General features: G+C 36.2%; 16 protein-coding genes across 16 annotated transcripts; 11 read left to right on the forward strand and 5 right to left on the reverse strand. All coding sequences in view use genetic code 12, as the record gives it.

The window, feature by feature from the left end:
• Positions 1–967: 967 nt before the first annotated feature.
• Positions 968–2,551, reverse strand: DASC09_041710 (uncharacterized protein; the record flags this gene model as incomplete). Its single annotated transcript, XM_064997770.1, has 1 exon — positions 968–2,551. The coding sequence occupies one exon, from the start codon at positions 2,549–2,551 to the stop codon at positions 968–970; it is 1,584 nt and encodes a 527-aa protein (XP_064853842.1).
• A 525-nt stretch (positions 2,552–3,076) lies between these two features.
• Positions 3,077–3,880, forward strand: DASC09_041720 (uncharacterized protein; the record flags this gene model as incomplete). Its single annotated transcript, XM_064997771.1, has 1 exon — positions 3,077–3,880. One exon carries the CDS (start codon positions 3,077–3,079, stop codon positions 3,878–3,880), a length of 804 nt encoding a protein of 267 aa, XP_064853843.1.
• Positions 3,881–5,159: 1,279 nt separating this feature from the next.
• DASC09_041730 (uncharacterized protein) lies at positions 5,160–6,206 on the reverse strand (the record flags this gene model as incomplete). The annotated part of the gene is made up of 1 exon (XM_064997772.1): positions 5,160–6,206. The coding sequence occupies one exon, from the start codon at positions 6,204–6,206 to the stop codon at positions 5,160–5,162; it is 1,047 nt and encodes a 348-aa protein (XP_064853844.1).
• Positions 6,207–6,697: 491 nt separating this feature from the next.
• On the reverse strand, positions 6,698–7,738 carry LCP5 (small subunit rRNA maturation protein LCP5; the record flags this gene model as incomplete). Its single annotated transcript, XM_064997773.1, has 1 exon — positions 6,698–7,738. One exon carries the CDS (start codon positions 7,736–7,738, stop codon positions 6,698–6,700), a length of 1,041 nt encoding a protein of 346 aa, XP_064853845.1.
• A 247-nt stretch (positions 7,739–7,985) lies between these two features.
• On the forward strand, positions 7,986–8,774 carry NSA2 (rRNA-processing protein NSA2; the record flags this gene model as incomplete). Its single annotated transcript, XM_064997774.1, has 1 exon — positions 7,986–8,774. One exon carries the CDS (start codon positions 7,986–7,988, stop codon positions 8,772–8,774), a length of 789 nt encoding a protein of 262 aa, XP_064853846.1.
• A 526-nt stretch (positions 8,775–9,300) lies between these two features.
• DST1 (transcription elongation factor DST1) lies at positions 9,301–10,414 on the forward strand (the record flags this gene model as incomplete). Its single annotated transcript, XM_064997775.1, has 2 exons — positions 9,301–9,426; positions 9,584–10,414. The coding sequence occupies 2 exons, from the start codon at positions 9,301–9,303 to the stop codon at positions 10,412–10,414; spliced, it is 957 nt and encodes a 318-aa protein (XP_064853847.1).
• A 437-nt stretch (positions 10,415–10,851) lies between these two features.
• Positions 10,852–11,218, reverse strand: DASC09_041770 (uncharacterized protein; the record flags this gene model as incomplete). The annotated part of the gene is made up of 2 exons (XM_064997776.1): positions 10,852–11,047; positions 11,151–11,218. The coding sequence occupies 2 exons, from the start codon at positions 11,216–11,218 to the stop codon at positions 10,852–10,854; spliced, it is 264 nt and encodes an 87-aa protein (XP_064853848.1).
• Positions 11,219–11,331: 113 nt separating this feature from the next.
• On the reverse strand, positions 11,332–12,618 carry DASC09_041780 (uncharacterized protein; the record flags this gene model as incomplete). Its single annotated transcript, XM_064997777.1, has 2 exons — positions 11,332–11,822; positions 12,003–12,618. The coding sequence occupies 2 exons, from the start codon at positions 12,616–12,618 to the stop codon at positions 11,332–11,334; spliced, it is 1,107 nt and encodes a 368-aa protein (XP_064853849.1).
• A 1,862-nt stretch (positions 12,619–14,480) lies between these two features.
• Positions 14,481–14,987, forward strand: DASC09_041790 (uncharacterized protein; the record flags this gene model as incomplete). The annotated part of the gene is made up of 1 exon (XM_064997778.1): positions 14,481–14,987. One exon carries the CDS (start codon positions 14,481–14,483, stop codon positions 14,985–14,987), a length of 507 nt encoding a protein of 168 aa, XP_064853850.1.
• A 430-nt stretch (positions 14,988–15,417) lies between these two features.
• Positions 15,418–16,035, forward strand: DASC09_041800 (endosulfine family protein; the record flags this gene model as incomplete). Its single annotated transcript, XM_064997779.1, has 1 exon — positions 15,418–16,035. The coding sequence occupies one exon, from the start codon at positions 15,418–15,420 to the stop codon at positions 16,033–16,035; it is 618 nt and encodes a 205-aa protein (XP_064853851.1).
• Positions 16,036–16,718: 683 nt separating this feature from the next.
• DASC09_041810 (Nsg2 protein) lies at positions 16,719–17,609 on the forward strand (the record flags this gene model as incomplete). The annotated part of the gene is made up of 1 exon (XM_064997780.1): positions 16,719–17,609. One exon carries the CDS (start codon positions 16,719–16,721, stop codon positions 17,607–17,609), a length of 891 nt encoding a protein of 296 aa, XP_064853852.1.
• A 349-nt stretch (positions 17,610–17,958) lies between these two features.
• DASC09_041820 (uncharacterized protein) lies at positions 17,959–18,611 on the forward strand (the record flags this gene model as incomplete). Its single annotated transcript, XM_064997781.1, has 2 exons — positions 17,959–18,045; positions 18,120–18,611. 2 exons carry the CDS (start codon positions 17,959–17,961, stop codon positions 18,609–18,611), a joined length of 579 nt encoding a protein of 192 aa, XP_064853853.1.
• A 720-nt stretch (positions 18,612–19,331) lies between these two features.
• On the forward strand, positions 19,332–19,930 carry RSO55 (Rso55p; the record flags this gene model as incomplete). Its single annotated transcript, XM_064997782.1, has 2 exons — positions 19,332–19,468; positions 19,537–19,930. The coding sequence occupies 2 exons, from the start codon at positions 19,332–19,334 to the stop codon at positions 19,928–19,930; spliced, it is 531 nt and encodes a 176-aa protein (XP_064853854.1).
• A 184-nt stretch (positions 19,931–20,114) lies between these two features.
• TPT1 (tRNA 2'-phosphotransferase) lies at positions 20,115–20,774 on the forward strand (the record flags this gene model as incomplete). The annotated part of the gene is made up of 1 exon (XM_064997783.1): positions 20,115–20,774. The coding sequence occupies one exon, from the start codon at positions 20,115–20,117 to the stop codon at positions 20,772–20,774; it is 660 nt and encodes a 219-aa protein (XP_064853855.1).
• A 1,004-nt stretch (positions 20,775–21,778) lies between these two features.
• DASC09_041850 (uncharacterized protein) lies at positions 21,779–22,126 on the forward strand (the record flags this gene model as incomplete). Its single annotated transcript, XM_064997784.1, has 1 exon — positions 21,779–22,126. One exon carries the CDS (start codon positions 21,779–21,781, stop codon positions 22,124–22,126), a length of 348 nt encoding a protein of 115 aa, XP_064853856.1.
• A 1,192-nt stretch (positions 22,127–23,318) lies between these two features.
• Positions 23,319–25,337, forward strand: DASC09_041860 (uncharacterized protein; the record flags this gene model as incomplete). The annotated part of the gene is made up of 1 exon (XM_064997785.1): positions 23,319–25,337. The coding sequence occupies one exon, from the start codon at positions 23,319–23,321 to the stop codon at positions 25,335–25,337; it is 2,019 nt and encodes a 672-aa protein (XP_064853857.1).
• Positions 25,338–27,656: the final 2,319 nt, after the last annotated feature.

Here is a 27,656-nt window from a genome sequence, read left to right on the forward strand (position 1 = left end):
AATGTAATACGATTTCACGAATCTAGCTAAATTAAAACAATATTGTATAAAAGAAAAGATCCCACCAAATTGTTCAATATCCAAAAGAATACTTAATGTATAACATAATGATATTCGTATCATTAAGAACAGTTGTAGAATGCAACATATAAAATTTCAATGTCATGCAGTTTGAACAGTTTGATTATTTTCAAATAAACTCTTCAAGATGTCCCTGTTGATTTGGCTACTAAATATCTCTGTCTTTTGTTTTGACGGCTCAACACTCAAATCAAATCAAATTGTATATTAACGAGTCACAGAGGTTCTAAATAACATGCAAACCGGGCATTTCATCACTGTCCGGCCGGATCGGAAAGCATTCGGAAATCCCTACTGATGCAAAAAAAATCCCTTTCAATCGCTGTAATGGCATCTGTCGGAAGCGTATCCATTCTGAGCCCTTGTTTCGCAAGGTGTTTATCAGCTTGAGTATGCCTGGTTCGATCCTCGTGGTGGACGTTTTCATGGCCTGAGTAATCGGCCTTTGTAATTGTCTGCAAAGAAGTTTTCTTACCGTTGGAGGGAAGCAATTCAGCACAACGAGTTACCCATGAGTGAGGCTTTCCAGAGAGCATCTTGTTGGACACTTTGTCAAGCGTTCTGGTAACGCGACCTATATTTTTGTTTCTTTTTGCTAGTTATTACAAGATGAATAAATATTCCAAGTGCTGTCATATTGGTCAAATTTAATGTTCAAGAAGTGAATTACAAAGTAATAATTAAATAAATACCAACAAATAATGATAAAGTAATAATGAAAAAAAAAGGGAAATAAAAAAACGGTCCAACAGTAACGAAACAATCAACAATAAAATAATGAAGGGAAGATAAAAATATAACAATAAAAATAATAATTGAAAATTAATAATTGAAAATTAATAATGACAAATAAAAGAGGTAAACGAACAATAATAAAAACAACCATCTATTGCTTCCATTTCTTCAATCTTGAAAATGACGGGAAACTTTTCTTTAATTTCTCTCTAATCATCCCTTCTTCTGACTCCTCTTTGACTCCTCTTAATCTTCCTCCTCCTGTTTTACTTTTATTGGCGTTATCCACTAAAAGCGCAGCATCAGCACTCCTATACGGTACCAACGTATTTTTAAAACTACTTTTTTCACTAGAATCGTTGGATCTGAACGGACTTAAACTCAATCTGGCATCAAGACTTCTCATTGGTGATAAGTTAACTCCAGGGAAATCAGTTGGCGCTGGAGATACCGACCGTTTGTTAGACCTCGTTGGGGATAACAATGACAACCTATCAGCACTATCTGGATTCTTGTATGATGATGGAGCAGGGCTTTTTGGTCGACTGTGTCGGAGCAACGAAGGGCTACGAGACCCCAATCGATCGGATCTCGCCTTTGAGGAAGATCTCGAGGTGGATGAGGACCGAAGCGTTTGTCTCTCTACAGAAACTGGGGTGGATTTGAGTAAATTGGAATAATAATCGGGGGCAATTGATTGAGAAGCAGAAGAAGGAGTGCCAGTCGACTCTGTCGGGGATGATAATGAGGTTGATGGATATGATGAGGCAATACTTCTTGATGCTGAGGATCTTGAGGATTCGTCAGTAGAGGTGGAAAACCGATGATGTTCTATCGCATTATTGGTGAACACGATAACTGGCAAACTCAATTTATTGATGCAGTAACTGGTGACGGGACTGCCACCCCCGGAGAGCAATGATAAGAATTTTGATTTCCTAGATTTTCTCGCAGAGTGGTCCAATTCTGAGTCCTCATGATGGGAAAAAATCACAATATTTGGAGTATATTCAATAATAGTGCTTTCGATGGTCAACAACACATTGGGATCGAATACCAAATTCATCGATAAGTTGAATTGTTTACTCTCCTCTCCAATGGTTTGAAACTGCGACAACACTTTGGACTTCACAAGTGGAATCACCTCGGTATCGAAAAGGTGTTTATATTTTGTAACTTCTGTTTCCGTGACATAGTATCCTTGATCACGGAATGCGATATCATGACGTTGGATAATTGATAAGACGTGTACTAAATCATGATCTCTAGTAAGAGACTTCAACGCGTAGGCCAACATTTGTAAGCCTAGTTCGTCGATTGGTGGTCCATCATGGTCATCATCATATTGCTGATGATGGTGAGGGCGATGAAGACGATGATGGACAGGGGTACGAATTTTCAACAACACAAGAATGGTATTGGAGCTCGCCAATCTCAAAAAACCAGGGGTCTTGAAATCGTAATTGAGGAATGGTTTGTTGAAAGAAGGGGACATGTAGTAAGGGTTGGACATTCGATGGTAGGAATCGATGTCTCGCTGACGGCTATTGTTGATGAAATTCCTGTACTTTTCGGTGACAGGGGCGATTCCTGCTGTTTCAAAAGAAAGGGCTTGGATCACTCTATCGTTTGAATGCAAAGATTTTTTGCGAGATGACGAGGATGGTCGTTCATTATCATCTTTGAGTATCGAGTGGAGGGGCACCACTGGGGCAGCACTGAGGACTTTAGCCATTAATTTTTTTTATTATTTTTCTTCTTCTCTCTGGAAATTCAATTTGGAAATTGGCGAGAAATATATCTATATTTTATATTTTATATATAAAGATATCCCAAATCCAAGAAGAAATAGAGGAGGGATGTTATATTGTTTTATACTACTCGAAAACATGGGCGATTTTTACTTTTTTTGGTAATTTTTCAAGCAGAACTCGCGCAACCGAATGAGAGGAGATGAGATGATATGGCCAGAGCGTGGGATGACCAATAAGTGGTGTGGGGAGACCACAAGAGACACAGAGGTATTATCAAATGAAATGTGTTTATTTGTGGATATTATCATATATAATATGGGATATATTTATAATAATAATAACAATAATTATAATAATAATGTCCAGTGTTTGGTGCTTCTCCTCGGATGGACCCGCACTGATGGCTCCTGTTTGCGGAATTTTTCATTGCAATTTGTACAGACTTCAATCGATGATGATCTTTAATATTTTCGCCTTTTTGCAGTATAACATATATAACCGATAGGATGTTTATGGTACCACGTCTTAGAAGCACTCTAGGGTGTCTTAACCCAAGATCTCTCATGAGATACTCGACAATCAATAACAGCTATTTTCCTGGGATCCCATCTAACTTGTTGGAGTTAAGAGTGGGGTATATCATGAACTGTCAAAACCATCCTGAAGCCGATAGCTTATACGTTTCCAAGGTTATTGTTGACCCCGAAGAGTATAAAAAATACAAACTTATGGTGGATGGGCCGGCAGAAGATAAAGCTCCGGAGGAGATCAAGTCCTTGACGATCTGTTCTGGGTTGAGAAATTTGGTGCCCCGTACTGTTTTACAAGATTCGTTTGTGGTGATTGTGAATAATTTGAAGCCTTCTAAAATGAGAGGCATAAAATCAGAAGGAATGGTATTGGCAGCAGAAAAGATCTTGGCCAAGGAGGATCCTTCAACTGAGACCCCTCCTTCAAGAATCATTGAATTAGTCAGACCACCACACAATTCAGAACCTAATGATTTGCTACAATTCAAAAGCTCCAAGTTCTCAAGTAATGATATTCCTGCTAATGAGCTCCTGGCATACAAGGAACTTTCCAATATGAGATTCTCCCGGATCAGGAACTCCCGCAAATTGATCAATTGCGTGGAAGGCTTAACTATTGATGGAAACTTGAATATCACTTGGTCTGGTGTCAATGAGAATGGTGAAGACTTAGAAAAATGCGTACTTGTGAATCCAAGTTTAGTGGCAAAGAGTGAAGGGAAACAATCAGGAGAGGTAACAGTGGAGAATGAAAAATTGGTCGGGGCAGTGGTGAGATAAAAAGCAAAAACATATTAATTTTAATCATGTTATATTCTAGAACACTATTTAGGTCAATTTCTAAGTCATTCAAAAAAAAGAAGGGAATTTTTTTTTCTTGTTGATTATTCTGTGGTATAACCATTTCTTTCACAGATGAAAATTAACCAATTATTAGTTATTTATTGCCAATATCTTTGGAAATTTCGCCACAATTTGTGGTAATAATACTATTCTGTATGCCATAGGATTATCAGAACCAACTCACCACCATTATGGGATGCTTATTCTTTTGCAGTTTCTTTTTTAATAGTATCTGCACCATGCATGGAGTACTCATTATTTATATCATCTTAGAGTACAACTTCAAATATCAAATCCATAATAAAAATTGTATAAATAATTAAATATCCTTTACATATCTTCAATTGATCATTAGTTGAAACATAAAAGCATCAAAGTAAACAATTCTATTCTATTCTATACTGTACACCAAAAGTGAGGAAAAAAAAATAAAAAAATGAAAAAAGCAAAAACAACATTAGAAATCATCAAATAATCATATCAAATATTTCTATATACAAGTGTAAGAAGAAAGAAAAATAAGTAAAAAATAAAGGAAATAAACAAAAATTTATAAGTATATACGGTTCAGTGGCTCCTTCTATTAAATACAAAGTGGATGGTTTACTAAAAGTCGATAGACTTAGATAAACAAGAGGCACCTAAAATCGATGATAGTATATCATCACATCATTCCAATTAACATCATCATAGCAAAACAAGAGAAAAAAAAAGTTTGATGAAACACTCTGGCGAAATAATTCCGAGTGAGAAAAAAATGACAAACTATGCAAAGCGAACAAAAAAAAAAGAGGGAAAAAACGCTTTATGCAAAAAATGGATCAACAGAAAAACACATGAGCCTTGTATTTAAAAAAGATGGGAAATATAACAATAAAATAGAATTTTATAAGTGGTAGGGGGGCATCTTTGTAAAAAATGAAGGATAAAACAAAACAGCAAAAGTAATAATAATAAAAGAAAAGAAGTAACCTGAATATTAGTTTGCCAAAAGATACTAATAATGATAATATAATATGCAGCCAGTGACGATACGATGAATCATGAAAAGTGTAATGATCAACAAAAAAAAAAAAATAGCAAGTGAAAAATGGATGGAAGAAAGCGACGGTGTGTTGATACTTATTATGTAAAAACTTCTCCAACGATATTATTAAAATAAGAACAGAATAAAATGATCAGTATCACAATGACAAAATAGATAGTCCTTCTTCTTTCATGGAACAACCTCACTTTCTTTCCATTGATCAAAATTGACACGCTCATAAATCAATCTTTTGGAGTTTCCATAACTATCTTTGTAGAAATCAACTTTATTAATCAAAAATACCACCACAGCACACTGGTCTTTCCCAGCTTCGATACTTTTACCATCCACTCCTCTGGAGATTCTATCAAGTAACTTTCTTTTTTCTTCGGTGATCAAAGTTTTCGGTTTTGGGGATTTGAAATTTGATTTGCTTCGAGATGACAACAAATCCCAAGCCCGCTGATACTCTTGTTGCCAATCCTTATGGGTTGGAGGGTATATGATTTCTGGCAGTTCTAAGAGCAATTCATTGAGTGAATTATATGGTTGTGATTCGAGTCTCTGTTGGATTTTCTCGAGCGATGAAGGGGAGAAAAGCGGATAATTTAGCGGTTCATCAATCATCCCCGCGGTTTCTGTAGTCAGCGGGGTTCGTGAAGGAACTTTGTTTATTATTGTATAATCGGCAGGGGCTTTAAATACTGAGATTGTTGATCCCAGCTTATGCAATACTGGTTGGCCAATGCGCACCACTTCGTCGTCGTCGTCGTCGTCTTCTTCGTAATCTGTACGGTTATTTCTCTTATTATGTTTCTTTATATCCTTTTCTTCATCTTCATCCGATAATTGTTCCACATCATTATCTTCATCTTCCTCGTATGGTTTATTGGCGATATCTGGCAAGATAACGTTAGGAAACACCCCACTTGATGGGTTGATCAACTTGGCACTGCCACTGAAACGGAACTGTTTGTTTGATTTATTCAAATAAAATACTGCTTCGACGTTGTTATTGTGTAATAATTCATCAAATTTCGATGATCGGTTATCAGTGGTGAATATTATCGAGTTGGTGGATTCATCATCGAATAAGAATCCTCGGTACACACAAGTTCTGACTCTTGGGATCAATCTTTTGGAGTCGATGGTAGCAAATGAAAAGGTAACGAAGGATTTGTTTTCTGTGGCCAACCCGTTCTTGAATGCCGGGATCCAAGGGGCAATACACTGCATTGTGTGATGGGGATATTTGTTGGTGTTTTCCTTCAATTGTTGATTATTGTTGATGATGTTTGATCAAGAACTTTGCAACTGCTTGTTTTGTTTTTGTTTTTATTCCACTAAAATCGCCAGAGTGAAAAATTTGGAATGAATTGACACAAAAAACGATGGAAAAATCACCAGAAACTTGATAATATTATATATTAATAATCACAACCCTCTAGTAATTGCTATGTTCCCGATGAGTTTGGACAAATATATATATTTTTTTTTTTTGAAGAAAATTTTTTTTTCCCCACGCACTTACTTTTTTTAGGGATTTTCTATGTGCGATCCGTTATGGTTCATACTATATTCCCTTATTATCGTTATTATCGTATGATTACCATTCTTCTTATTATTATACAATATATATTTAATAAACACACTTCATAAGTTATCCTACAAACACTCAGAGACATTTTGTTTATTATCATCCATCATTAAATAAAGACTCTTCCCAATTAACGAGTCTTCCGTTTTTTAGCTCTGTCCCAAGCACTGCTCTTCTTTCGAGAATTCCCTGAAAATCCCTTATCATTATTGTTACCAAATATACTCCAATCTTCTCCAAAGAAGTTGTTTTCTTTGGCATTTCTTTTCTCTTTTCCTGTCTTCTTAGTCATCGTGCTTGGTAATCTTGTGAAATTCTCTTCTTCGTACCGCTCAATCTCGTCTTCCTTAGCCTGTTCTCTATTAGTCTTGATTCCTCCACGACCATGGTCGACAATATTACTACCAATTGACCGGGCAACCATTGGAGCATCGCCATGTTCGGCAATATACTCTTCCATCGATTGTAATTTCCGTCTTCTGTTCTCATTCTTACCATCATTAGATTGACGATGATCAGCGTTGGCAACTGGTGGGGCCACAGCACTGATCTTTGGTGGTCGATACTTCTCTCCCTCGGCTGTTGAATCTGATTTGACATTCTTCTTTTTGTTTTTGGAATCTAGTTTGCTTACCAATGCCATAGCATTTGGTTTGAAATTAAGATCAGCATCACTATCTTCATCGTCTTCATCTTCATTCTCGTCATTACTATTTTCTTTTTCTTCCTTGCTAAGCTTTTCAGAATTCGCACCCTTTTTATCCTCATCTTTGGCTCTATTATATGCTCTCACCATCTTATCCAATTGGTAACTGATTTTGTTTTCCAACCCTTTGACCCCCCTTTCTAATACCACTCTTTGTACCACGGTATTCTCAATACTCTTTTCTTTAGCTTTATTGATGGCATCATCATCAACCCCCTTCAATTCCTCAACTTTCAGCAACATCAACAATCCAAGACTGTTAACATATGACAACAATGCATCGTTCTTGAGTGACAATAGCGAGACTCCTGTGGCGTTATTACTATTGTTATTTGCCTGGATAAAAGATGGTAATTCATTATTTGATTGCAACTCTTTGGTGATCTTTCTGATCGATTCCTCAGTGGTTTCTGCGCTTGCTCTGATGGTTTTCAATAGACTAGTAATTGACTCTGAGGAGGCCATTATGCAATATGAACAGGATTGTTTCCCCCCAATAAAAGATATACAGCAATGAGCACTCAATAATAGTAAGATAAATTAAAAGTGAAAAAAAAATATAAAGAGAAAAAATTCTTTCTCGGTTACCCTCTGGGCATCGCAGACTGAGAAAATTTTTTTTTTTTTTTTTTTTTTTCTCTAATTAAAAGTTTCTCAGTTTAATCTTTCCATCATTATTATTGTGTTAGTTGTACCTTATCATTAATATATAATGCCTCAAAACGAATATATTGAACAACACATTAAACAGCACGGTCGTCGTCTCGATCACGAAGAGAAGAAGCGGAAGAAGGAGGCTCGTGAAGGTCATAGAATCGCCAAAGATGCCCAGAGATTGACCGGTTGGAGAGGTAAACAATTTGCGGCCAAGCGTCGTATTGAAAAGATCGAAATGAAGAAGAAGATCAGAGCCCATGAAGAAAGCAAGGTTAAGGGTCCATCTAAACCTAAGATTGACGAAGGTGAAGCGTTACCAGCTTATTTGTTGGATCGTCAAGAACAAAACACCGCCAAAGCGATTTCTTCATCGATTAAGCAGAAACGTTTGGAAAAAGCCGATAAGTTCTCGGTGCCATTACCTAAGGTGAGAGGTATCAGTGAAGAAGAAATGTTCAAAGTGGTGAAGACCGGTAAAAAGACTAAGAAGAAGGCATGGAAGAGAATGATCACCAAACACACATTTGTCGGGGAAAATTTCACAAGAAAACCAGCCAAGATGGAAAGAATTATACGACCAAGTGCTCTCAGACAAAAGAAAGCCAATGTCACTCATCCAGAATTGAAGGTCACTGTGTTTTTGCCAATTTTGGGGGTAAAGAAGAATCCACAATCGCCAATGTACACACAATTAGGGGTTTTAACTAAGGGGACAATCATTGAAGTGAATGTCAGTGAATTGGGGTTGGTGACACCAGGGGGTAAAGTTGTCTGGGGTAAATATGCGCAAATCACTAATGAACCAGATAGAGATGGGTGTGTGAATGCGGTGTTGTTGGTGTAGACGTGATTATTTTGTTTTTGAATTCGTTATCGATTGTTTTATATATCTATTTTTTTTGGCATTTATGTTTGTTTTGAATATATTGGTATTAATTGCATGAAAAGTTGCAGTGGTTGTAGTGAACGATGATGAGTTGGGTCAAGAATAAGATAATGGAATAAACATCTCCATGCACGTGACAATTTTCAAAAAATTTTCTCCAAAACAAAAAAAAATTTGGCGTTTTGATCAAACACCAAAGAAGGTTCTTGTTGAACCGTTGGAAGATTGTCGTTGTTTAATTGAGGCATCTGTTATTTACATCGCTTATTCACTTGTTGTCTTTCCCTGTTATCGTGGCTCTTCCTTTTTAACCGAAAACTGACACAAAAAATTTGACACAACAAGCTTAAGGACATTGATATATACTGTCTTTCCCCCAACTGTGTAGCGCAATTTATAGAAAAAGAAAGGATCTACTAACTCATATTGTTATTTTCATTATTTCTACTCTTTCTATTATCATTATTATTATAAATCCTTTGCAATGGACGCTAAACAAATAAAGACCGCGATTTCAAATCTTGAAAAATCGCAGGACGACGACGCCTCTTTGTTGGAGATTTTGAAGACTTTGGACCAGGGAATCAAGGCAACCGAGGCTCTACTTAGAGTAGGTATATATTATTTTTATTATTTATACGTTAGTGTATTTCCGTGTATGTCGAATCTTAAGAGAAGAACTAAAAAAGTGTCAAATGAGATCAGATATTCACCGAAATATTAAAAACGTATTAGCAAGAACACATTACTAACATTTCACCTTATAGGAAACAAAAGTTGGTATCGTTGTTAATAAATACCGTGGGTCATCGAATAATGAGATTTCCAGTTTAGTGAAATCTATGGTGAAGAAATGGAAAGAAGATATCAAAAAGAGCAAATTGAAGTCCGATGGCAAGACCCCTAATTCAACCGCTTCACAAAAAAATGGAACAACAACAACAACAACATCGTCATCATCATCATCATCTACAACAAAATCTACAACCACTACAAAGTCCGCCAGTACTGCTGGTACGGCAGAAAAATCACTAAAACCAGCAAGGGTTTACGAAGGTAAAAGAAGTTGCAAAATAGATGGGGTCGATTACCGTATCTACGAGGAACTGATAAGAAACTCCATGTTAGACGCCCTTTACACTGGTTTGGCCAAAGAAAACAAAACTAATGGTCCAAATGAGATCTTTGGTGTCGCTAAAGAAATTGAAACTGAAGTGTTTGGCATGAGTAACCATATGACTAACGATTTCTACCGATCTAAATTAAGAACTTTAGTAGCCAACATTAGATCTTCCAACAACCCTGAATTGAGAGCCAAACTTTTAAGTAGACGTCTTGCGGCCAATAAGTTTGTCAAGATGTCTCCGGAAGAAATGGCCAATGAAAACTTAAGAAAGGAAAGAGAACAAATTGAAAAGGAAAACTTGTTTAAGGCGAAGAGTGCCGTAGAAAAGAAGGCCGTCACCGATAGATTCCAGTGTGGTAAATGTAAGCAAAGAAAGGTTAGTTATTATCAAATGCAAACCAGATCTGCCGATGAACCTTTGACAACATTTTGTGAGTGTGTGAACTGTGGTAATCATTGGTCTTTCTCTTGATCAATTAGAGCTTGATCTATATATCGTTGTTGGTTGATGGTATATACTTGTTGATAATGTCTTGATAATTTTTTATTTTCTTATAGAACGGAATAGAAATGGTTGGCATGATGATCCTTTGGATACTAATAGTGATTATAACTAGATCAGGAAATATACCTTTCACAATAAAAAATACGCATCTTACATCGATACCCCTTGTTTTTCTTCTTCGTCTTCTTCTTTATCTTCTCCCTAGTTTATTTTTCTGATACCATTAGTGAATAAAGAACGTGTACCTTTAGTCAATTATATGTTTATTTTTTTTCTTCAAGAACACCAAAGTCTCATCTAATATACTTTCCGATTTTTATTTTCGCATATTTGTTATCAACATAGCTATTTTTAGCAATTTTTGTTTCTCCAAAATGTAACATTTCCCCTAACTACACTTAACATTACACATGATGGTAACATGAGGTCAAACGGAAAGCAGCAAGACCCTGGCATAAAAGATAATCCAATTGACCGTATGAAACTTGTGAACTGAAAATGATCTGGTCACTAGGAGTGGCATTTATGAGAGTTATTTCGATTTTCAGAAACATACGGTCAATATTCAACCAGTTCAGAGTAGATCTGGTAATGATGCATCTTAAAGTGTTTACTCGTAAGTTGATTGCATACTAAATTTTCTGCATCGAAATATATAGCCTAAATAAAGATGACATGAAAGCAACCGCTAAATGTGAAGCACCCAGATAAAACGGATTTCCAATCATGGAAGGTATTCTTGAAAAATTTCTGTTTCCATTGTCGTCTCATCTTTTATTTTATTTTTTTATTTTTTGTTTGTTTTTGCTTCCACTCTGTCTTCATCATACGTAACCTTCTCTTATACCTCGCATTAGCCCACGATAACAAGATAAATCCTAAGATTAATCACTATCAAATAATTCATCACTATCTGCCAATTCATCACCATCAGCCAAAAGCTTATCAAATAAGCTAAACTTTTTTCCCCGACCGAGATTGCAAATAATCTCTAAAGAATCATTACCATCGAACAACATATCGAAATTCTTGGCCAATCCACTATTATAGTAATTTTCAATCTTCACTGAAGGTGGCAAGCCGTAAAAATTGAAATATTCAAGGTCTTGAATATAGGTGTTCAAAAGAAACAAGTTTTTTAGCCCCTTCAAACTGCTGATTGATCTCAAATCTTCGAAACTGCTCGCTCCAGTCCAATTTAAATCTAAAGATTCGAGAGCCGGGAACTCACTTAACAGGCTGAAATCACTCACAGGGTTCCGCACCTTGCTTAATTCCTTTAGATTAGGATGGCTTAAATTTGAAATACTTGAAATGTGGTTATTCCCAAGGTTAAGGATTTGAAGAGATGGGAAATTTTCAAGGGTTTTCAGTCCTGATGGAGTTATGGGAAATATCTAAGATCTTGAGATTGGGAAATTTTGAACTGGGAAGATTTTTACGGATATTGAAATTGGTACTTTCTAAAGCGTCCCATGAAGAAATATAGTTTTCCGCTAGATTTAATTTTGTTAATTCAGGAAGCCGGGAAAAATCCACTGTGATAAATCAATACTGGTGAGTGGAAGCAAATACTGCAAATTCTCAAACATTCTAATATGGTAATTATTCATGAACTTCAAACACTTTAATTTAGGTAAATATTCTAAGCTTGGGATTTCTGATAGTTCACTATTTTGAAATTTCACATTGTCAACTGTTAACTCTTTCAGATTACCCAATAAATTGAACCCAAATGTTTTTCTAGCGATTCTCACTTTAGAAAGTGCAAGGCTTGATAGTTTTTCTATGTCCATTTCTTGAATTCCACAATTTCCTAATGTTAATTTTTTAAGTTTTGGAAAATATAATGACTTCACGTTCAAAACTTTGGAAAACTTTTCTTTATTCGTGTTATGGTAATCCACATGAGCAGCCTCTGTATCACGATCAATTTCAATTTCACTGCCACTATCATTATGAGTGGTATTATAATAACAATAGTTAGAAGACAAAATGATTTTCAATTCTTGCAAATTTGCCGAGTTCTGACAAGACCCATCAAAATAGTTTATACAATCTACTAATTCCAACTTCTTCAACTTGGAAAGATCATACTTTGAATATTCAAACACACTCTTTAGATAAGTAATTAGGCGCATTACATATAAATTGCGATGAATTCTTATCATGTTGCTCAGATTTTCTTACCCGTCAATAAGGAGCTATTGCTTATGACCATATTTACCTTACGAAAGCGCCATCATCTCATATTGTACGAATACTGATAATAATTTCGAATTCTGAAAAAGCCCTCTGATTAATATCCTCGTCAATCTATAATGTTTGGGAGCCTTGTGTCAGTCTACCAGTAGTACAGACCTTCTAACATGGAACGATGGCCGAGGGCTCATAACCAAAAATAAATCCACTACCTTTGTAACTTACAACGATCAATAGTTACTACTGTCATGGATATAGAAGAATCAAGACTCACAACCAAATTCCTGTTTATATTTATTATTATTATTACATTAATATCTATAAACCGGTATTTAGTTATCCGTCTACTACAATCATGAATCCTGAAACCATTCCAACCTCCAACGAAGCTATCACCGAGTCAGCTCCAATTGCAACTCACCACGAAGCCAAAAAAAAAAAACTCTGGATTCGTCACTATCAAGGAGTTGCGCGAACTTAAAGATATGTTCTCCAGTATGTTGATCATGATGAAATCCTCCGTCAACGCCGCCAGCGACCATCCTGTAAACGAACCAGTGCAACGCCTTAAAATATTAAAATTATCATAATAGCTCATGCAGGAAATGTTAACATGCATGACCTCGAATTACAATAGTATGCATTTATGTTGGAGATTGGTGTAGCACGAATTTCCAACTCCCGCAAGTTTGGAAGTTTCCATTTAGAGCCATCAAAGTTCTCCAGCGAATCTATTAATTTCAACTTCTTTAGACGAGAAAGGCGAACAACGGGCAAAAATCGCCAGATTGGTCATTAAATAGTGCTAAGCTTTCCAAGGAGCCAATAGAGTTTGCAAGCATTTCCTCGTTGTCACCAGTGCGAATTTCCATCTCTTTGAATTTTTTGGTAATTCAAACATTTTATATACTTTAAATTTTTGGCACAATTAACAAATTCAACCCATTGTTCTCTAAAAGAGTTACAGAGAGACTGTAAAAAATAAATTTTCCTGGTATTTTTCTGGCAAGCTCCATTGCTTGGTGATCACGCATGAACTCATTGTCATAAAATAATACATCACTAGTTATTATACTAGAAATAGCAGCAATATGTTGAAAAACATATGATCCTATGTCAGTCCTATTTATTCTTGGGATTGTAACATAGAGTGGAAGGTTTTCCACTCTGTACTTAGGTCCATCAAAGTATTTACCAGTAGATCGGTCAATGATGATGATCCTATTAAACGAAAAAGAGTCAATACATTCTAATAATCGTGATTCGTGAAAAACAGCAACGATATTTCGTAATTCTACCAACCAAGTCTTTTTTACAATTTTTTAAGACGAGCGGCGACAATTTCAACGGTAATTTGACTAGTATTTCCATTATTTGTTGGATACTCACTACTCAAATAACAAAAAACCTAGAAACCTCTGGAATTTTTTCTATTTTTTTTTTTTTGGAAAAAATTATTTGGGAATATATATGGCAATACTATATTTCTTATTATTGATTACCTTTTTTGGGATATTTTCAAATGTAATTGAAGATGCTCCTTTTGATGAAGTCATTATGAATGATGAAACAGTCAGAAAACCATGAATCTGTCCAAGAATACTAAGATCAAGAATGTATTATAAAAGCTAATGCCAAATTCCAAAATACTTTAACCAAATTTAATAGAGTATCTAGATGGGCTGGGCTTTTAGAAACCAATAATTTTGTGCATCAAGAAGTCCCTTGAACGTACAATTCGCGACAAAAAAAGAGCACTTGGAATCTATAGGAATTTCTATAAAGGCAGGGAGGGAACTCTGGCTCGCGATCTTCAACTCACAAAAAGAAAATGATGAGCTTAGTTAAGGACTCATTGGAATTTTTTGACAAATACTTCTTCATTTTCAATGGCCAAGTTTGTCTCAATCACGGTATCGTTCCAAAATTTTTAGAAATTGCAAATGATTATTTCAGTGAGACCAGAACTGAGGTTGTACAAACCATTATGGAAAATTTAAATGTTACCATTGGTGATAAGACATATAGAACAACAGCAACAGTTAACAGAAACAACAGAAATTTTCTTGAGTTTGAGTTGAATAATTCAGAGAATAAACTCCAATACTTTGTACTAATAACCAAACAAGAGGAAATTTTCAAAGAAAAGGACTATCGATACAGCTCTCTACATGGATACTTGGAAACTAAATTGGGGGATAAGTTACCGGTGATCGATGTAGCCGAGGGCTGTCTTATCAAAAATGAAGATGAGAAAAGCAATAAGGATAAAGCATTTCGAAAAGAGGAACAAAAAAGCGGCATAAAACCAAGAGTAAAAAGAAGCATTGAAAGATAATTAGATTAGAAACAATATTTACAAACAACATCATCTTATTAGGACCATAATAACTAGGAATATTTATTGTATTGACTTGGTATTATGACAGAAGAGCAGAAATAAGAAAAGAGATAAGATCAGAATAAAATCCGGGTAATAGCGAAAAGTGGAAATCCAGGAACGATGATGAGGAGAATGAGAGTAGAAAAACACCACACAATGATTAAAACCCCCTACCATCCATTATAACATTGAATTATCCACATCAACTTTTTTGGAAATTGGAAAAACTGATCAATTTTGATTGATTGATACAATCTTTTGGTTTACACTCTAATCAATTTTTTTTTTTTTTTCCCTTTCCTTTTTTTTTCTTTTCTGGAAGTTGCTGCAGATATTAGTTGTCGAAAGAACAAGCCTTCTTCAACAAGAAGAAATAAGATTAACAATGCCAAACGAAAGAGAAAGATCGGTGTCTCCTACCGCCCCAATCCCAAGAGATGAAAACTCCCCTGATTTGTCGAAATTGAGTCCACAAGAGCTCCGGATCTACAAATTGTACGGGAAATTGCCTTCGAAAAACGATATCTTGAGCAAGAAACTTAAGGACAGAAAATACTTTGATTCTGGTGACTATGCCATGAATAAGGTCAGATCTCAACAGCAGCAACAGCAACAGCAGCTGGAAGGACAGCAACAGCATCATCAAGGAGGCACCCAACAATATCAGAATTCACCACCCTCTTCATCATCTTCATCCAATGCCGTGCCTGGCGCATCAGTTCATGGTGGCGGTAGACAGAGAAGTGGTAGTATACAGCATCATCACCATATTGGAAGCTTGTCGTCTTCGCCAACCAAGGTTCCGGATGACGATTTCATCACGAGCTCTGTCGACAGCAATAATTATTTGCCATTACCTAACGTGGAAAAGATTATGAACTTACAAAAGAAGAAGAGTATCACTAGAAATGGGTCAATTATATCCACTACCAATAAGGAAATTACTGGAATTAGTTTGAAGTCGAATTTAGAAACTGAAGTTGATTCAGATGATATTAATTGATACTTTTAGTTTTTCCTCCATTTTTCCATTTTTTTTCTTCACTTGTTATACTTTCTTTTCCATTATAATTACCTTTATTAAGTTTTTTTTTTCTTTTTTTTTCTTAATGTTAATCTTTTTTTTTTCTCCCTCTCTAAGGTTTCTTTTGTATGTCTAGTCTTGATTTATTGATTTTGACCATCATTTGGTCTATCCAAGATGATGATACTATACCATTAATTGCATATGTTGATCAATACACTGAGCTGATCAGTAAGAACAGGGTAAAAGGAGGGGGGGGAGCTCATCTAATACAGGAATTATTTGTGCGAATATTTTGTATGTGGAATCAAGAACTTGACAAGTTCCATTTCATCATTGATGGATGTATGTGGCCAGTGTCCGAATTGATCTTATTCTATCTAGATCATTGCTATTAAAATACCTCACCTCCACCGCAATAGCTGCTAATCTATGCCAATTCTTTAATATCACAACCAACTGTAAAATTCACCCACAAGATGCATGTTGGTGGTTTCTCCAGTAGGGCAACACCTCGTATAAAAAAAAAATAAACCATCGTATCATGCGCCAACAGAATATTCACACCGAATTGATTATTATTTCGTCATAATTCTTCAATTGTCTTCGCTTGAGTACTGCTTGCTCATTCTATTTATTCAATAATCATAAAAATAATAATTATGTCCCAGAAATCAGAAGCCGAAGCCTCAGATAATACCAATCTCACTGCGCCATCATTGAACGCCATCTATGATTCCAGCTTGCTAGACGAAAACGACGCCACCAACGATGTTTATAATGGTTTTGATCAAGATGTCGCCAAAATGAGCTCGCGCACACACGTCCAAATATCCTCATCTAGACCATTGCGTGAAAAGCTTAAGAATAAAAACCTTTGGATGCTGCTGTTTGGCAAAATCTGCGTCCTTGGACTTTCGGGGATCGCTTTTGTCAACATCAGTGAAAACATTCACGATAATCACTTATTGACTTCGAATGCTGCTTCCCGTCCATTTGCCTTGAGCTGTAAGGTTGCTACCGAGGTCTTTGACTCCCCCGAAATCCCAACAACTTACATTGCCTTTGCCTGGGGGGTTGTATTGGGGACTGCTCAACCTGTATTGGACTTGATCTTCCCAGACTGCTTCACTACAAAATTATTCCACTTGAACAGTGAGAAGTCATCATCTTCATCAATTGTTGATTTCTCAAGTATTGTCCGGGCCACCATCGTGCTCTTGGGGATTTCCTTCGGGTTGAGGAATGTTGATTGGGAAAGCACGTTACAAGCGTCAATTGCTTTTAGCTCTTTGAACATCTGTGTGTGGTTATTGTTGGACAGTACGATTTCAGGGTTCATTGGGTGTAGCAGTTTGGCAGTTTTGGCCACTGCATCGGTGGTGGTATTTGACGACAGTAACAATGTGAATGACTGGAAGCAAGTAATGGATTTCCAAGGGCTTCTTGCTGGCGATCAAGAGTTTCTTGCGTTGAACATGTTTACTGCCAGTTTCTTTTTCTGTCTGTTGATTATTTATGGGAAGATTGGCAGATTTCTTTTCAGGGAATGAGCTATCATGATAATGTTTTGTAATATTGTTTTTTATTGTTATTTCTACCATGCTAATGTCGCTTAATGCCCTTTATTATATAGTTTACTAAATAAAATCAACAGTTTTATGTCGAATAGTTACATCGACGACATTCATGTAAATATGTGCATGATGATGTACACGCCATACGGTATATATGCAAGTGCTTCGCAGCAGCAGAGAATATTGCACCGGGTAATAGACGCTTATTTTGTGCCAACGATCATTGGCTTAACAAATTAGAAAGGATGCAAAAAATTAGTGAATTGCAACAAAAAAACACCCATCACCAACCATCTCCATCGTTAAAGATAACAGTCATTCAATAATGTCCGGGGGTCCAGTTCCAGTGTACAAGAAATATACTACCGGTTCCAAAGGGATCTGGGAAATACTAAGACAATGGTTGACTTTGGTAAGTAGATGATTTTGTATCGATAAAGCAGCCCAAGTTTTTCAAGAGATTTACTAACATATAACCTCTGCTAGGTGCCAAACCGTTCTTCTGGTAACCCAATAGTCCCACTCTACCGTGCCGTGCCACCAGGTTCTCAACCAAAGGCCCCACTTTATACTGATCCATTCACCATTCCAACCGGGGATATCAAAGCCAACCCATTCTACAAGCGTGACCACCGTCGTAACTATCCTCAGATATCTTCTTTTGACCAAACAAAGATCTCTGGTCTCTTGACCCTTGGATCAGTTTCCAACCCTCGTATTTCCATCGGTAACAAGGGCCAAGAAGAATTATTGCCATTCAAGGCCTCCAATGACGAAACCTTGTTGAGCAAGACCTTGCCTACGGTTTCCCGTAAAGTCATCCAAGAAGAGATCCTTGGGGCTCAAAATAGTGCCATTGTTGCCCCAAGTTTGACTAGAAAGAGAACCTGGGTCATCGTTCCTGAAGCCAAGAACGGTATCTACGGTCCAGAATTCCCATGTCGTCTTTTCAATACCGTTCCAGTTCAAAACGCTTGAGTTATTGTCTTTCTTGAGATCGTTTTGAAGCGAATTGTGGCGAGAATTTGAAACGTTGTATCATTATGCGAAAGAGGTGAAAGCACTCGCTCAGATAAAACAAAGTTGCTTTTATATTGTGGTTGGTTATGGAATAACCTTCCACATGTTCATCCTCAGAATTATAATACTACTATAGTATTTTCTTATTTTTTTTTTGTTATGGATCTTTACTCATAGTATCTTTTCATTCGAAGGTCCTTTAATATTATCACATATAATCGTCATTATTTTTTTAGTATATCCTGTTACTCATTTGTTGGCATTTCTGTAGTTGGGTTTCTGTAGTTGACAATGTGTCTTTCAAGAGACAAGGGATGTATTACCTAGAAATATTTATTAACAATTATTCAAGGAAATAATTATTGTAGCACTACTTACTTAAGGCATGGAAGAAGATGAATGATCTGGTTCTCATAGAGGGTGAAGGCAACACTTATTATCTTTCAATACCAATTGTCCTTCGTAGAAAAAAAAACACATACACTGTATACCAGAAACTCCATACATATTACCTAGTACAATTTCCAAATTCACTGTCTCATTATCTTGTTAGTACCTGCCAGAAAATGGGCATATATATAAACAACTGCTAAATGCACGCTGAAGCACTAACACTTTTCACAACTTTTTGGTGAGGGAAAATCATCCCATCTCCATGATGATGAGCGACAATACTAAATGCTACCAATCAGAAGTATATCTAAGTTAATACGGTGCTTCAGTAACACTGCAGGCGTGTCTATTAAGCGCAACAAATTACCTCCTCGTCCCAAGGTGAGCGAGGACGAGATCGAAGAGGTGTTTATCAAAGGAGGGTATGTCTTAGATTGTTGAAGTTTTGTATTTGCACCAACCATGAAGACTAACATTTATATTTTTAGAGGAAATGGTGGGCAGAAAGTAAGTATCGTTGGAAGTTATGTCAATTAGAAGAGCTAAAGTTTAAAACTAACAGCAATTTTTTCAAGATTAATAAAACAAACAGTAAAGTCCAGTTAACACATATTCCAACAGGCCTTGTTGTTTCATCACAGGCTACCCGTTCACGAGAGCAGAACAGGAAACATGCAAGGGAGCAGCTTGCTTATAAACTCCAAGAACTTCTTGATCCAGAGAATTCTAGGGCCAAAGCCCTTCGTGAACTACGGATCCAGAAGAAGCATTCTAAAGTCAAGAAAACTAAAAAGAAATATAAGTTGTTGGACGAAGAGAAACAGAAGCAAAAAGAATTGGAGAAGAATGAAGAACAGGAGGAGATGATTTTCAAGTTTGAATAGGTTGTTGTCTATGATAATGAATAATGAAATAATAGTTATGATAATTATGATGATTATGTTATCACTTGTAAATTACCGTCTGAATGGTATATATGGTATTTTTCAATAGTGAAAATTCTCGGAACGGTATCTGTAGAATTATACAATTCATATCTATTCATATCTATTCATATCCACGAAAACCATGAATACAGTTAGAAAAGTTAAAACAAGAGCACCTAGATCACGGGACGAAATAATATCCAAACAACTCGCATGGCTACTTCGTCATGGAGCACAAAAGGAAGGTCTCTCCATCGATTCTCAAGGATACGTCCCCGTCCCTGAAGTGTTGGCCCACAATAAACTCAAATCCAACAAGACGACTTTTGAAGACCTCCAGCGGATTGTCGGCAATGACAAAAAACAACGGTACACTCTCAAGTCTGATGACGATTCCGATCCCAAAAAATCGCGAATTTGCGCTAACCAGGGCCATTCTCTTCAACAAATAGAAGTGGAGCTCACAAAGCTTGATGATTCATTCACTGATGCCATCATTCACGGGACCTCAATATCTGCTTGGAAATTGATCAATGAGTCTGGTGCACTCTCTAGAATGACCCGTAATCACATTCATTTTGCTGTTGATGTTCCTGCAAATAACAATAGCAAGGTCATCAGTGGGATGAGAAACTCTTCCAACGTTTTCATCTATATTGATAAAGAGAAAGCCGAAAAGCAGGGAATCGAGTTCTACAGAAGTATTAATCAGGCGATATTGAGCAGTGGGAATTCTGAAGGGAAGATCCCGGTTGAGTGTTTCGCTAAAGTGGTGGACCGCCAGGGAAACTACTTGCGATAAAGTTACTAACATATATTATACCATACATTTTATATATTCGTGCCATAAATTTCAGATGTTGTGCTCATGTGTTACACTGCAAGACGTATAGCAAAGGGATGTTAAGAATCTGCGCGCCGCTCATTGACAACACATGAGAATATATCTGTAATATAAGCTTGGTCTCGTGTTAATCGACGGATTGAGAGTCTTATATTATAATTTGATCTACTAATGGTTATATCAAATGAAATAAAATGAATTGTTAAAGTAAGTATAAATACTGTGTAAAGATTTAAGCGTCTCCATTAAAATAAGAATAATAAAATGGAAAAACGAGAAAGATCGCTCTATTTAAGATGGTTCGATCTTCTACTAGAACTATTGGACTGTTCTAGAAGATAATAGAAGATAATAGAAGATAATAGAAGATAATAGAAGATAATAGAAGATAATATAAAGTAGTAGAAAGTAATAGAATGTCCTAGCATGTTCAAGAAACCTTAAAAGGGAATTCTTCGAAATACTAGAATGTTCTACGAAAGATTATTAATGAAATAATGTATCCAAGAAGTGCATTAAAAGCAGTAATATGATACCTTGAGCATAACCTATGCTAAAATGTCTGGCTAATATATTAAAGGAACTATTCTCCTATATCATCCAGTAACATACACTGTAACATTTGATGGCTTGTCCAAGTCTCTATAATATGGGTTATAAATGCATAATCCATGGCAAGTGAGGATACCGCATCCTGGTTCGGAAATTTTGAAAATTGATCAAAGGTATTAAAAGTCAATCAATGATGCTACTAATCACCATTTAAAGCAGTTAAAATGTGGGGTTTTCAAAGAATCTTACAAATGAAAACGATTTCACAGTTATCATGCATGTTGCTTTTATGCATGATAGTTTAGCTAAAAAGAGTCCTTTAAAAAAATATATTTGAAGTCAGAGCCAATATATAATGATAATCATCATATACTCCATCAAATTTTATCATTATTCATTCTTAATTAGTGATGGAAATCCTAGGCGAGTTACAAATAGAACTGCTTCCAAATGTATTCAAGAATATTGAAAAAGTGGAACTACGGAACTTGATTGCGGATGAACATCTGCCACAGTTATTATATTATATTGTTTCCGCATTATTTCAAAGAATTTTCGTTCTTGGGGGTACTATTGATACTTTTCCCACTGAATGGAAGCTCCCAAATTTGGAACTGTTGATAATTTATGACAGCTCAAGAATAGTGATTGTGACTGCTTCCAGCATTAACTCATTAAATTTCCCGAAAATAGAAAGATTTGAAATATCGGAAGAAATTGTTCTGGATTTTTTGAGTCACATGGATTCAGAGAATTGAATATTTCTGGAAAAAAAAACTCACTTTAGAAAGGAGATTTTAGAAAATTGCGTGTGATTAACAACTTGAAGAATCAACTGTAGCTGGATGGCGTAGCCACTTCATCACAGCCGATTCAAATGTTTTATTTTTTATTGAAATCACCAATTTAGCAGCAATCTTATGGGCGATACCAATTGATTTTATCTACAGCAGCAATCCTTTCCTTCTCTTCTTCATGTAAACTTTGAACTTTTAATCACCATGATTTTTGATAATTCGTTCTGAGTCAGTTGGTGTTAGGACTCACCATACCACCAGTACGGCTGGCTACCATTTTGTATCAGAATAGGTCTATTTAAAGCTTAATTCGTAGATGTTTATAGTTTACACTAATAAGACATCGAGATCTATATATCCACGATCCTAACAGTTGGTGATGAGTCTTATCTGTATATAAATATGTATTGATCTGCATACATACGTTAATATCAAGAGGATATTATAGGTTGATATTATGACAGAATGAAAAATGAAAGCGTATTAATGAAACCGAAGAGGTTATAGAGACGAGAAAGAGACAATTATATATATATATATATATATATATATATATGTACATATATTGCGAAAACCCCAACCCCAAAAACTGTGGACCCGTATAATGTATATCCCTCCGAGACTACAATTCCTCAAGACCGACATGCAAATAGATGTCAGTGATGAGTAATACCGGATCTGGTGTTTAGTTTACTGGCTTCCTAATATGGAGGCTATTACAATCTACTAGTATGGTATCACCGTTTCGAAATGAGTCACCTATTAAGAGTATGTAAATCATGAAAGGCAAGAAGTGTCCAGATCCCTGTAATACTGCGTATTTTCCAGTAATGATAATCTTGTCTACAGAACGAAGTCTCGTCAAAATTGCAAGTTTGATATAATCATAATCATCTCTAAACCCTCTCTCATCCTATTTTTTTGTAATTTCTTGTTGGTGCAATCAGTCAACCGGTCCGGCGCACCCTTCACAATACGGGGTTGGTTCCCCGGAGATACACGGCAACCGGCGCTTTTACCGATAATGCTTCTCAAATTTTTGTGATTTTTTGGAGTCATTCGCTCTTCAACATAAAAGGTTTCACAAAAAAAAAAAAAAATGAGAAAAAAAGAAAAAGATGATCCGCTAAGTAGTGTGACAGTATAATAAGCAATGACCAGTATAGAATCACCAAGGCCATCGTTTCTTCAACTGATGAAGGGTTTCCCATTTGGGCAGGTCCTCATCATGTGTTTAGCGCGGGTGTCTGAACCTATTTCTTTCAGTTCGCTTTTCCCCTACGTTTATTTCTTGACCAGAGATTTTCATATCGCCAGGACCGAGGCAGAAATTTCCATTTATGCTGGGTATTTGGGGGCTGCGTTCTCCTTAGCCCAAGTATTGTCGGCAATCCAGTGGTCGAAGTTCTCTCAGGTACATGGCCGAAAAATTGCAATTATGTGTGGTTTATCTGGTTCGATGTTGTCTATGTTATTATTAGGTTTTGCTAAAAGATACGAAGTAGCATTGTTAGCGAGATTTCTTATGGGACTCTTGAATGGCAATATTGCCATCCTAAGAAGTAGCATTTTAGAAATTCCAGAGATTGCGAATAACAGAGATTTCCAACCGCTTGCCATAAGCACCTTCCCGCTTCTTTGGCAAATCGGTTGCATCGTCGGGCCTCTTCTATCTGGTAATTTAGTTCATCCGAAGGAAGATGATGATTATTATAAGAAAAATGACCCCCAAATGTTTTTGCCAACCATGTTCTCCAGCACGGAAATCGGACAAATAGCAGCAACAAAATCCAAAGATTTCTTGACCAGAATGTTTCCCTTTTTAGAAAAGCTCAATGAGAGGTATCCTTATGCTTTGGCTAATATTGTGGTCTCTTATTTTCTATTCAATAGTATTATTGTGGTGTATTTTTTCATGGAGGAAACTCATTATTCTAAGAAGTATGAATATGACAGCGGCTTGGCGGCAGGTGATAAATTTTTGAAATTTTTGGGCCTTCGTAAAGAAAATTCCAGTATCAGACCTTGGGAATTAAAAAATGATAATGCTACCAGACCTCTTATCGAAGAGGAAATAAGGACTCATGTTGATGAGGATCCACTCGAGTACGACGATAACGATGAAGAAGGGGACGAAGTGGTTAATTTTCTCAATTCTTCAAGTCCAGACTCATTATCGGAACATTCAAGTTTGACATGTAACCGGAAAACTGCATTATCTAATGAATGCCCTGTATCTTATGGGGGTACAGATAATTATGACAATAATTCTCGTACTTTGAATATTTCCACAACCATTAGAAGAACCCGTTCCTTTAAGTCACTGAGAAAGCCACTGATGAGGGAAATTGGCCCATTCAATAGGAGACAGTCTGTTAGCTTGGCTCGTACTGTCTCTTGCTCAAGTGATATCAGACGACTTGAGCAAGATGACGATACCAAGATTCCTTGGAGAGCTCTTAGAAATCCACGATGCTACGCCCCAATCTTAGCAAATCTCTTATTAAGTATGCATAATATCTGTTATGAGGAATTTGTACCGCTTTTCTGGTCTAATGATGTTGGTTATGATAAGAACGGAAATTTTGATTCTCAATTTCCATTCAGAATAAGTGGCGGTTTAGGCCTCAACACTGAGGAAGTCGGGAAGATTTTATCATTGACTGGGTTCTGTGGAATGTTTGTTATTCTAATTATTTATCCTTATGTCGATCGCCATTTTGAATCGACCAAGTCTTTTACTTGTTTACATTTAGCATTGATTCCAGTGTATATCGTTTTGCCTTATTGTGTTTTTACATTGCCAGATAGAACACATCACTATGAGCCAAAAGAATCGAGGGATTTATTTAATACAAATTTGTTTTTGTACCTGATTAGTTTCTGCAAGGTTTTCGCTACATCGATGATGTTCCCATTAGTCCAATTTCTCACCCATATCGGCGCCCCTCCGAAACATCGGGCCATTATTAATTCCTTGGCAATCACTGCCAGTGCGTTCTCAAGATGTATTTTTCCGATTCTTGCAGGATTTTTGATGACGTTTTCAATGAGCCACAGCATTGCCTGGTTATTCTTTTGGGTTGTGGGATTAGGTGCCACTTTAGGACTTTTCCAAAGTTTACAATTGGTAGAAGAGGCCAAAGATGAACCTGAACCGGAAACTGTTTGAAAGGGGGAACTAGAATCCCATGAAAACGTATAACTTCTCTCTTTTCTTTTCTTTTTCAGTACGCTTCCCGGTGTTCTTGGCCAGATTAGATTTTGTTATGGTATACCATGATGGTATCTAAGCTATGCCTCCAAGCAATCCTACGTATGGTACCAATGCTGGATTTCCCTGATTTTTATGGGTTGCTAGTCGTAGACTAGTACTAGTAACATATTATTAGAAGCTTCAAATAGTCAGGAAGGAAGAATTTACTATAAACGATTGCTAAAACCTGTAATTACTTTGATGAGTAAATTATATAGAACATAAAACAAATAGCATTAACTTGACCGACCCAAAAGAATCCTATAATTGTAATGAGCTAGAATACCAATCCCAGTGGCTCGGTAATTGCTGGTGGCTTGAACAATCCGACTAACCAGTCTGATACTGCTTCCGCTGCGAATCCCAGCAGATTTAGCTGTTATTATGTTGCATCATGCATAAAATAGTTGATTAAGAAAACTCTCAAAAAAATATATTCAAAGACAGAACCATTATAACCATAATTATCATCATACTGTGAATCAAAAAACAAAAAAAAAAAATTATTTTCTGCTGATTGAGAGACATATGTCTAATAAGCAATGCGTGCCCCAGGTGAGTTGCCAATAGAATTGTTTCCAAATGTGTTCAAGAATATCGAAAAGCCCCGATTAGTGGAGCTACCAAACTTGATTGTTGACGATAGTCGTTCACTATTATTGTACTATATTAATTTTCTATTGTTTCAAAGGATTTTCTTTTTCTGAAAATATTATTTGAAGAGTGTTAAACTGGTTTGGTTACAGGATGGTCGCTGGCGGCGTTGAGGATTTCATCATGGTCAAAATACTGTAGATCACATCTTTGAGTTGGTTGAAATACTTGATAGTGACGAATTCAGGGTTGTCGTTGGATTCGTGGTGAGTCGCAATTAGAGTTGACTCGGTGATAGATTTGTTGGAGGCGGAAATAGTTTCAGGATTCATGATTGGGATAGACGGAGAACTAAATGTCAGTTTTTAGATATAATAATAATGATGATAATAAGTATAAAGTAAATGTAAACGTTTAATAATTTATAAACAGGAATTTTGTTGTGAGTCTTGATAATGCTATACACACGATAGAAGTAACTATTGATCGTTAAAAACTACAAAAGTAGTGGAAGTATTTGTGATTATGAGCCCGTGACCATCGAGCCATGTTATGAGGTCTCTACTACGGGCAGACTGACAAAGAGCATCGAATTGAAGCTTCTTGAATTCTATTTAGGAGCTCCTAAGGTGAAGAATAATTTCTGCAAAAGTGGCCACGAACATCCCCAGGAAGTTGTTTGCTTGGTTTCACAAAAACTTTTGGAGAAATTAAAATCAAAACTATCGATGATGACTCTGAATGGCATCTCTCCAATTTAGAACTGCTGAGAATTTGTGACAGCTCAAGAACAGTGACGGCTTTCAACATTAAAACTTTAAATTTCCCAAAACAGAAAGATTGTCATAAAGAAAGTGTCAAATTAGAACAACGAAAGATTTGAAATATCGGAAGGAAAACGCAAATGACGATGGGATACATCAATTTGATTATTTAATCCAATTATCAAAACTCGCATGTCTATATTTATCTAAAAATAAGATCGAAAGTCGTAATGACTGGGTGAAAAATAACAACATCAAATAATTAAGGTCCTTTCACAGAATCACTGCTTTTTTCAATAAGTTCAAAATTTTTTTATTTCTCCACAAATGCACAACTAAACCTAAAGATACTTTAAAGAATCAATTATTTAGCAAGCTCACAAAAGTGCTTTGAAGCCATTTCCTTACGGCCGATTCGAATGCTTTATTATATTGAAACCACTCACTTAGCGGCAATCTTATAGCCAATGTTCACCATGGCTGAGATGTGGTTCATTTAATCATACCTTCCATACGTACAAGAGAATATCTTTATAGCAACATTTAGTAGTAAACTTGTAGAAAAGATTTGATCTCGTGTAAGAGAAGTTGCGATGCAATCCACGTAAGAGTTTCACAACCCCCAAAGATAAGAGATTGATGACCAGAAAAACGACAGCCAGTACTCTGGGTGTTTGATAATAATAATGAAAAAATGATTCACACCAATATTTCATAGATACCATAGTAATAATATTGATTATAATTAATATATCACCCAAGCAAAGATTACCCGCCATCGTAAATTCGGCCGAAGAGGATGAGCTCATCGCCTCGGGCCAAAGAAACCGTATTTTTCAAAACATTTCACCAAGTTCCCTGCTCATCATCAAAACAA

Source organism: Saccharomycopsis crataegensis (genome assembly GCF_037102585.1).
Source record: "Saccharomycopsis crataegensis DNA, jcf7180000000084, whole genome shotgun sequence".
NCBI classification, from domain to species: Eukaryota; Fungi; Ascomycota; class Saccharomycetes; order Ascoideales; family Saccharomycopsidaceae; genus Saccharomycopsis; species Saccharomycopsis crataegensis.